General features: G+C 37.7%; 1 protein-coding gene across 2 annotated transcripts in view; it reads right to left on the bottom strand.

Annotated features, from left to right (window-relative positions):
• Positions 1-11,263, bottom strand: part of ankrd10b (ankyrin repeat domain 10b) — a 35,711-nt gene extending 24,448 nt beyond the window's left edge. For both annotated transcript variants that reach the window (XM_079821018.1, XM_079821019.1), the window contains exons 1-3: positions 9,574-11,263; positions 7,008-7,160; positions 3,357-3,448 (exon numbers count right to left, since the gene is read on the bottom strand). In XM_079821018.1, coding sequence (XP_079677144.1) covers positions 3,357-3,448; positions 7,008-7,160; positions 9,574-9,765 — 437 coding nt within the window. In that variant the 5' untranslated portion in view covers positions 9,766-11,263. The remainder of the gene's footprint in view (positions 1-3,356; positions 3,449-7,007; positions 7,161-9,573) is intronic.
• Positions 11,264-11,275: the final 12 nt, after the last annotated feature.

Below are 11,275 nucleotides of genomic sequence, written 5' to 3' on the forward strand. Positions count from 1 at the left end.
ATACATTGCGGTCTTTTAGAGTCTAGCCCAGGGGTGCCCAATTCTGTTCCTGGAGATCTACCTGCAGAGTATAGATCTTAATTAGCCACTTCAGTTGTGTTTGATCAGGGTTTGAGCCAAACTTTGCAGGAAGGTAGCTCTCCAGGAACAGGATTGAGCCACCCTGGTCTAGCCCAATGGATAAAAGCTGTCCTATACTGTGTAACAGTAGGGTTCAATTTGTTAAAATCAGTTAATCCATTAGGTATCAGGATCTAACAAGAACAGCATTTATTAATCTTGGACAAATGTTCATAAATTTTTGCATGAATTGTCCATAATGTTATGAACAAACATAACACATCAATAAACAATAATATATTTATAAATTAACTAATAAATTAACAAAATAACTGCTGTAAAATTGTTAGTTCATGATATCGAATTCATTAAAAGGGTTAGTTCACCTAAACTTAAAATTAATTGTCATTAATTACTCACCCTCATGTTGTTCCAAACCCGTTAAGACTTTCGTTTGTCTTCAGAACACAAATTAAGATATTTTTGATTAAATCTGAGAGCTTTCTGTCCCTCCATTGACTGCTACGCAACTGCAACTTTTCAAGCCCCAGAAAGGTAATGAAGACATCATGAAAGTAATCCATGTTACTCCTATGGTTTAGCCTCAATTGTATGCATTGGAGATTAATATTATGTAAATAAAGTGGTAAATTGTCTTTTTGTGGAAACAAAGCACTTGTGTCGCTTCATAAAATTGAGGTTAAACCACTGGAGTCATATTGGTTACTTTCATGAGGTCTACCTTTCTGGGGCCTGAAAGTGGTAGTTGCGTAGATGGTCAATGGAAGTCAAAGAAAGTATCAGATTTAATCAAAAATCTCTTAATTTGTGTTCCGAAAATGGTCTTACAGGTTTGGAACAATATGAGGATGTGATTAACGACAGAATTTTTATTTTTTAGGTGAACTTTAATGTTTACATTTTGTTTTACTCTGTTAACACAGATTAACTTCAATGAAAAATATCTAATAAATCTTCATCTAAAAACACTAAGGGAAATTTTTTAATAGTACCAATATACTGGCATATATGGTCCCAGAATGTACCATTTCTCATAAACCTAAAATTAATTTCTTTCACACATTAAAGGAACATGGCGACTTTTTTGGGACTTTAGCTTATTCACCATATCCCCCAGAGATAGTCCATACATACCATTCTCATCTCCGTGAGTGCCATAACTCTGTCTGACACACCCACAGCTAGCCTAGCTTAGCACAAAGACTGGAGGTAAATGGCTCCAGCTAGCCTACTGCTCAATAAGTGACAAAATAACTATAATAACTAATAACTAACTAACATTTTCCTATTTACATGTTGTGATGTGTATAGTTACATTGTGTACTAAGACCAATGAAAAATGAAAAGTTGCGATTTTCTAGACCGATAGGCTAGGAACTATACTCTCATTCCTCTCATAATCTCACTCTCATACTTTTCATTTTCCATCGGCCTTAGTACACGGTGTAACTATACACATCACAATATGTAAATAGGAAAATGTTGGCGTTACTTTGTCACTTATTGAGCAGTAGCTAGATGGAGTCTTTGTGCTAAGCTAGGCTAGCGGTGGGTGTGTCAGACAGAGTTATAGAGACAGAGCGACATGCGTCATAATCTGAAGACCACGCCCACCGGGGGGGGAAACAAAATCAAACCGTCTCCATTGACTTTGTATTGCGTGAGGCTGCCTCCTTGTCATTTCGGACTTATAACAAAAAACTGAACAATGTATAAAAGCTGATATGTGACAAAGTGTACAGCAAACAAGCTAAACAAAACCCAGAACCAAAAACCCAGAGGTTTTTATAAGCTGTTGACCCAAAAAACGAGCGTTTAAGGACAAAAAAGTGGATTCAGACCATTGAGACAGAGCGCGACGTGTTATATTACACTGAGAAGTACACACACTAGAGGGGAACGTGATCTGTGACAGGAGGAAATATAATATATAAAACGGACATTTGGATATTTGACTTTTTACTGCACACATAGACATATTGAGGCATACTGAGTGTCAGGATCCAAAAATTTACCCATTCTTCTTGCTGAAGCTTCACTTCGTATTGCCTGTATCCACTTTTATCTTCTTAAACGCTCGTTTTTTTGGGTCGACAGCTTATAAAAACTTATTTCTGTGTTTTTTAGCTTGTTTGCGTACACCTTGTCACATATCAGCTTTTAGACATTGTTCTGTTTTTTGTTATAAGTCCGAAATGACAATGAGACAGCCTTACGCAATGCAAGGTCAATGGAGAGCGTTGGATTGCCCCCCCCCCCCCCCCGGTGTGGGCGTGGCCTAAATATGCTCTGTCTCTATGGCACACAGGGAGATGAGAATGGTATGTATGGACTTATTTAACTCTGGGGGATACGGTGAATAAGCTCAAGTCCCAAAAAGTCGGCATGTTCCTTTAAAAAGCTTTCAAGTTATTATAAAATATAAAATAATCAACTGAATAATTTAACAGATCTGACTGGATTACAACATTGTTAATATATGCATATTTATTCAATATTCGTGTCTTATCATGGTCACCATGACTTCACCAAGACAGACACGTTCCTGGATCATCATATTTTCTTCATCTTGAAACAACATTCCGGTCCAAAAATGTTATCCCAGCCCTATCCCTAAAACCTAACCCTACCCATAACTTATCCCTAAAATCAAAGGGAAATGATATGTGAATAAGAATGGTGCAGAAGCACCTAACCTTTGTTGCAAGCATAAACTTAACATTAACTGTAAACTTGTCCCTCAAATCTGGTTTGTTGATTGTAATGTTGTTACAGCATCAACAAAGATGTTAATACAGGAACATGTTGTCCTCTGTGAAATCATGTTCGCGTCTTATATTGGTGCCTAGTCATGCAACGCCCTAAAGTCGTAGGTACAAATTGTAACTTAATTTGTAATTTAACAGAGTATTTAAATAGATTTGAACATTATAGTTCAAATTCTTTCATTTATAACGCATGCATGCACGTTTTAAAGTCAAGTAAAAATGTGAGATTAAAAACCAGTCAGTTTTCTACCACTCAAGACAAGGGGGCTCATTTGTCCCAATTCAAGATGGTCTCACTATAGTTCACTAGTGTCTTGCGCCCGTATTGTCTTGCAGCAGAAGAAATTACATGTACAGCCTTACATTCAAGAGAATCAACATTTCAGTTTTGATGGAGCCCTTCTTAAATAACACACCAGTGGGGCATTTAAATGGATGCAAGGGACAGAGAGAGAGAGAGAGAGAGAGAGATACAGTTACTCTGCGCAGCTGTTAGAGAAGACTTACTCTGCCTTGGCTCCCTGGACCAGGAGGGTGTTAACGCAGTCAATACTGCCTGCACGGGCCGCTTTATGGAGGGGGGTTTCGCCAACATAGTCCTACAAAATAGAGAGAGAGAGAGAGAGAGAGAGAGAATCTAAAGCACCAGTTGGAAGTAAGACGATCATGATTGTGAAATTTTGTCTGATCATGTCACAAAATGATTTGAATTGTTTGTTACAGAATGATCTCAACACATATACAACTTCAAGTCATCATTTATTCATACTGAACTGGGGAATTTGTATAATTCAAAAACAGTGAAACAGTAATGTTGTGATTAATTATTATACATTTTAAATAACTTTTCTATGTTAATTTATTGTAAAAAGAAATGTATTCCTGTGATGTCAACGCTGAATTATCAGCATCATTACTCCAGTCTTCAGTGTCACATGATCCTTCAGAAATCATTCTAATATGATGATTTGCTTCTCAAGAAACATTTATTATTTTCAACGTTGAAAATACTTGCCTAATATTTTTTTGTAGAAATTGTGATGAATTTTTTTTTTCCATTTAGACATTCTTATGTGCAATCAGAAGTGTTCTCATATGCTGATGGGGATTACTACATTCTGCACATATGGAAAACATAGTCATAAAGTACATGAACATGTCGTGAAGGGCCCAGGGCCTCATAAAAAAACTCCACCTAGTAAACCAAGGCTGATTGGGTCTGGGGTTATCATCAAAGCTGAAATGTAATATTCAAGGGATGAGAACAATCTTCAATAATAACCTGTGCTTTTTGTTTGACTCTTGTTTGATCAATTTAATTCAATTGTATTTGTGGTTGTCCTACATGCCACAGTCATATTAAAAGTATAACACTCTCAACAAGATTCTTATAAACCATCTCTAAAATATATTGATTCAAACCAAAATGTTGTAAGTAACCTCCTATGAAGATATAGTATCCATCAAGTATCAAAGGTTCTAACTAACCATTCAATAAAATCTACTTTATTCCTACTAATGACCAATTCATTGGTATAGAAATTATATAGAAATTCTTTAAAATCTGCATTTTATATTTGCTTAAAATGTGGATGACAACATGTTTGAAAATGTAAGTGAACTATGACTGTGGTTCTCAATAATCTGGATTAATAATACATCAACTAATTGCAATCAAGCAATAATCTTAACAGACTGAGCATATCAATTAGATAAAGCAAGCATCTGCAAAGGGTTATTTTTAGCATTATTATAGTGTTTATTAATTAAAAATAATAGGAGCACAATTCTACTTTAATTTTAGTTCAAAGTAATTTAATTTTTTTTATTTCTATTTAGCTTTTTAGTAGTTTTAGAACTTCAACTCATTTAAACAGTCATCATCTTAGTTGCAAAGGCAATATTTCTAATTAAATGTAAATGTAAAATGTTAATTCAATGTTAAATAAATAATATTTACATTTTATTTTACTTCAGCCGTCAATTTTGAATGGTTTTGGTTAACGACAACAGTACTGTGCAGACTAGACACTGGCAGCAATCATCATATTGCTGGAAGTGAAAGTGCAATCTCTCCGTTACAATCATAGACTGTAAAAAAATATGGACGTAGTGTCCGTGACGTCACCCATAGGATTCTGATGAGCCGCTCTGAAGCGCAAAGCCGGCCGTCGCCATCTTGGCAGCGCGTCATCGCGCGTCACTCCCGGATAACAGAAAATGGGCAAAAAGGCGGGACGTGGGCGGAGCTTAAGTGACGCGATGACTAACAGACAGCAGATAAATGGCTATCCACCTGTCACTCGAAGTGGCCACGCCCTTAATTATGCAGAACTTTAAGGCTTTATATAATGTAAACGAATGAGTTCTACAAAAATTCACCCCCCTCACAGTTGTCATGAAGGGCAAAATGAGCCATATAGACCAAAAGCACAATTTGTACCAGGCTGTAAACATGTTTTATTCTGCTCTAAAGTTGGCCATTTTAACATGGGGCTCAATGAGATTCTGCTCCCTTCTGGATCCTGTCCCTAGCGGCCAGTCGATGAATTGCAGTTTGAGGCACTTCCGTATTGGCTTCAAGAGAAACTGCGGGAGGTTGCCGCTTGGTTACAACCAAGCATCATCACTTATTTAGGAGCTGGTGGATCAGTCTGGCAGAGCAGCAAAGGCTCTCCCAGCAGGAGCTATAAACTTTTCACTTTTGACAGAAAGCTACAGTAAACACTTAACCGAGCGGCTGAGCGTAACCTAGCCCTTTCAGCACAACCAGCGATTCACTGGAGAAGAATGTGTGCAAGATTCATCGAAGTATCAAAAGACAAGACTGCGCAAGAGATCAGTTAGTGGGAAGGGTGATGCCCTTAGATTAATCCTGATCTGCCTAAGCCAACGGGGAAGTGAAACTAGCCTATATTTGGAGAACACATCACTGGTTATGTAACAATGACCTAGTAACCTAATTTCTCTGCTGTAACACACCAGTGAATGATGGGGGAGGAGAATATGAACAATCGGAAATGTTCTCAAATGCTAATGGAGATTCCTACATGAGACAAAATGAGTTTAAATAAGAAGATCAGAGTAAGGCAAGTGGCATTTGTGATTGTGTGCGTATGCACAGAAGCGTGTCATGTCTGTGCCAGGTACCTAAAGGCCAATTTCCACTGCACCGACAAACGTAGACCAATAAAATAACGTGATCACATAATAATGTGACAATGTTTCAGGTTAAGGAATGGCATATTGGTACCTTTATATTTTACAATTTATAACCAGATAATTGATATAATGTAAAGCCCCCCCATATGCATCAAGCTAAATTGAATAACAAACTTAAATTTCGAACAAAAGCAGGCCAAAATGTAGTTTGTTTGGAGTTTGGAGCTCTGGCTGGTAAACACCTTCAAACTACCATTGGTCCGAGGTTGATTACCTAATAAGTAGATGTGGCTCTGAGGCTCCGCCTTCTTTGACATGGAAATACGGTGGATAATAATAGTTTGCACAATAGAAAACCACATGACTAATCAGAGATCAGAAGCGCCGGTCCATAAAACATGGTCAAAACTCGTATATAGACAGTGCACAGGATCATACACACAATCACAAAACACAACACCTTAAAATAATGCAATAAACATTAGACAAACAACAGAAAAGGTAACACTAAACACCCTAATGCACATTACTGATAACAAAAATGAGAATAAACTAAGTATTGTATATAAAATATAATCATGTGTTAGGAACTATGTTCTGAGAATGTCCTTTTACCTTTTTACTCTGATAATACAAACTAATTTGGCAGTAATTTAGTGTAAAATGACAATGCAATATTAGACCAAACTGTTGTTTTTTTTGTTGCAAAAACAGCTTCATGTTATGAAAAACAAAAGTCAAAAGAGCAAAACCAATATAAAATGGATAGGACAAAGTCCAAAATCTAATGACGGTGAAAAATCATGTGGCCAACTGCGCTGCGTTGTGCCTAATATCACCCCCTTTAAACAAGTTCTTCCTCACCTTCAGTTGTTTGGGACACGTCCTGCTCTGTTTTCTCACATAACTCCACGTTTGCAGTGATTACTGCAGTTTTAAATAGCCTTAGGACACCGATGTCATGCATCACCTCATAGACAGTGAGTGATCTCTTACCTGTCTGTTTAAATCAGCTCCAGCTTGCAGCAGCCAGAGCAAGCACTGAGGATGACCCCCGAAGGCAGCAATATGAGCAGGCGTCTGGGCAAACCGAGAGGTCACAGAGTTCACACCACATCCCACCTGCACTAGACGCATTACACACTCCAGCTGGGTGATGGGAGAGGACAAAGGAGAAAAAGTGCCTTTAGTTAGTGCTCAACTGATATGAGCTTTTCAATAGCTGATGGTAATCGACATTGATAGAGCAGGATAGCAGATATACTGCAGATATTTCAAATACAATACATAAATGCATATTAAAAATACAATTTAAAGGGATATTTCACCAAAAATGAAGATTACCCCATGATTTACTTAGCCTCAAGCCATCCTATGTGTAGGACATTCTTCTTTCAGACGAATACAATCAGAGTTATATTTAAAAATGTCCTGCTAATCCAAGCTTTATAATGGCAGTGAATGGCAGCCCAAAATTTGAATCCAAAAAAGTGCATCCATCCATTATAAAAGTAATCCACACGGCTCCAGGGGGTTAATAAAGGCCTTCTGAAGCAAAGTGATGCGTTTGTGTAAGAAAAATATCCATATTTAAACACGTTATAAAGTAAAATATCTAGCTCCCGCCAGACCCCCTTCCGTATTCAACTTCGCTTCAGAAGGCCTTTATTAACCCCCGGAGTCGTGTGGATTACTTTTATAATGGATGGATGCACTTGTTTGGGCTCCCATTCACTGCCATTATAAAGTTTGGATTAGCAGGACATGTTTTTATATAAAACTGATTGTATTCGTCTGAAAGAAGAATGTCATATACACCTAGAATGAATCATGGGCTAATTTTCATTTTTGGGTGAACTATTCCTTTAATGATAACAAATGAGATGTAGACTATGACTTTACAAAAGTGGAAACAAAACACAGAATCAATTTCGTCGAGGGAGACGGGTTTAAGAACAGAAAACACAAAGTGCCGTAAGAAACTTTGCCTTTAGAAAAATGCCCATCCTTAAAGCTTATATAACACACAACTTTGCTAGATTTACGTTAATAACTGTGGAAACAATTTCATTACAGTCTGTGAAATGGATCCTTTATTCTCCAATAGTTATACAACACTATGTCAATTATCTAAATTGGGTTTAATAATTAATTTGGCCTTAAGAAAACAATGCATTTAAAAAAGGGAACCATTTATAGATGGTTAAGGTTGAGTTTCAAAATTCCTCGCTCCTGCAAGATCTCAAATTTCACCCAGACTCTTCCTGTTATTCATCTTATCAACAGTGGCTTAAAAACGATTCTTCTAGACACTCCCACGCTTTAGAAGACAATACACCCATCCAAATGAAGCTAACAACACAAAGTGGGAGTGGCACCAGAACGGAGAGGTTTATAGCTTCCTCATAACTATTTTACAAGTCATATCAGATTCGGCATCTCTTTAAATCAACAGGAATCTAGTTTGATCTAAACCCCCTGTTGATCAAGCTCATACACCGACACTGATGAATTCCCCTCGAAAGGCTGTGATGCAAGTTCATGCACGCATCCTGTGGAGCTTTAAAGTCAATGCAGAAATGCTTCACTTTTCAGTAACATATTTCTAAAAATAAACTGATGGATTGGTGTTTACATCAGCCTGCTGACTCTCATACTTCATCCGGTTGGGTAACTTTGAGACATTTGAGAACACAACACATCAGTTACATAAATAATGTAGCTCTTGAGAAAGTGAGGGAAACCTGAAGTTCAGCATCATTACCTGAGGAGAGACTACACCCACATGTATCAGTTTAAAATGACACTTGTATCAATAGTGACAAAATACTGAAGTGTTTGACAACATGAGGCGGTTACTTATAAGATGAAGCACGTATTACTTCCATCGTGTCCAAAGCGAAACGAACCAATAACTGTGTATTGTTGTATCTAAATATTCTCCTAAGGCCGGTTATTCATATGACAACGTGAATAAAAGGGTTACTTATTTGTCACAAAGTAATAAACTAAAAAAAAAATGCAATGTTTTTGTTCGTTTGACGTTTTATTTGAATGGAATTTTAACATGATATTAATGTCACTAAGACTGTAAACAAGACATTAGCTGCATTCAATAAATTTCTGATGTGTTATACCTGTTCTTTTAAAATTAGAAATGATGTCACCAACTGACATTAGTATCAACGGCATTTCTTTTCTACGTCTTCAAGGCATCGTTAAAAACGTTCGTCTTCATTTCGTTCTTGCTCTTTTATATTCACTACGGGGTTATAATCACTAGACAAGCCTTTTAAAACGACACCGTCGGAAAATGGAAAAGCAAATTAAAAAGATCAAGCCAAACTGTCTGTCTGCAGTTGCTCGCGCACTGAGCGCTAATTCAACTAAGGTCAGTCTCCAGTAGCAGATTGTCATCAAGTCAGATCAAACACGATACCATTTGAATGGATTAATCTTCTGACGCGGTTTGAGTAGCATTCACGAATAACGTAACATCTTTAAGTAAAGTAACAAACGCATGTGTGCACATTGTGACAATTGAATGATGCTGTAACGTTACCTTGCCGAAGTGTGCAGCCCAGTGTAGAGGCGTCCACCCGTAGAAAGAGTCTTCCACAGAGAGCTGGTCGGTGCCGCACTGGAGGAGCGAGCACAGCGCGCCCACATCCCCATCTCTGCACGCCCGGTGAAGAGGGAAGCGAATATTCAGCACCTCCTCGCTAGAAAACCCAGACTCCAGTCCCACCGACATTTGTGCACACTCGAATTATAAATGCGTGGAAACAGGAATCGTGTCAAAAAATGGTGGACCTTACACGATGTCTGCTCTTATTAAGTGCACCGCCCAAACAAAGAGCTTACAAAGGGGAGGCGAGAAGAGACGCACGGCGTGCTCACATACACACTTGCGCGCTCGCCGAAGGAACGAAACTTCATAATGTGAGTCTCTCAAAACCGAAAACGGATCATTTAAGGTTCAGGACTGGAGCTATGCTCACTGCAGTGTTACCGTACGCCAAACCCCGAAACGGATCACTTGAGACTCCGTAGTCCGTACTGAGAATGCGCATGCCCACTGCAATATGAACGTAACAAAACCAGAAACGGAGCCTTTCAGAACAGGACTGAGCATGCGCTTGCCCACTAAACGACCCTTAAAATCAGAAACGGATCCATTGAGACACTGAACTGAGGCTGCGCATGCCCACTACAAAATAACACGTACCACAAAACCAGAAGCGGATGCTCGAGGATCTGGAGGATAGAGACCGTGGTGGAGTGGTGAAGAGCACGGTCGAAACAACCTTTGATGTGGCAGGAACGTCACATGAAAATATATATATTTTAAAAGTACTTAAATTACATGCTTAATTATCACCATCTTATTACGGATACCATGAATTACCTCATATAAGAAAATACGGTAACACTTTATTTTAGTGTCATTGTTTCATGTAGTTACTATAGTGATAACTATAAATTATGCATAATTACAGGCAACTAAACCTTAACCAAACTCTAATCCTAACCCTATAGTAAGTGCACGTAGGCTTGGGGCCAGTTGCATAAACTAAGCCATTATGTTTAGACAGTGTCTTAAGATCTAGTACGAGCCACTAGCAGTTAGGCAAGTGGCATTCAGTCTTACTTTTCGTATCAAATTAGGCCAGTCTATGTTTTTATGTAACTGATTTAAAAAAAATTTATGTCTTAAAGAAAAAAATGTATGTCTAACTTGTAAGACTAGTCTTAACGGTTTATGCAACCGGCCTCTGGTTTCACAGACAGGGCTTAGATTAAGCCAGGGTTAAACCTTAGTTCAATTAGGACATTTAAGTAGCTTTTATAAACGATTAAACCTTGTTTGTGAAACTGAGGGGGGTATAGTTACTCAGTACTTAAATGTATAATTACAGTGTAACAAAGACACCTTAAAAAGTGTAACCAAAACACATTTTGCCCCGTTAAACATCTTTTAAGATTAAGAATGAATAGATTTTAATTTCTGTTGCTGGATCAAGTTAGAAACTGCACCTTTTTTCAAGTATTGTCATCATGAGATGCGGCATATTTATAATTTACAAATTGTTTTGTAACTATTTTTCATTACGTAAAAGGTATATGAATGTATTTAAAAACAAACAAGTGTATTGCAAATGAGACCGGTATGAATTGACCAAATAATACCTCATACGCTATGGTTCAAGATTTTTTAAACCAGGAATATCATTAAAACTGAACACTTTCTACCAACCAAAATC

The sequence above is a fragment of the Gobio gobio genome (genome assembly GCF_949357685.1).
Source record: "Gobio gobio genome assembly, chromosome: 7".
NCBI lineage: Eukaryota > Metazoa > Chordata > Actinopteri > Cypriniformes > Gobionidae > Gobio > Gobio gobio.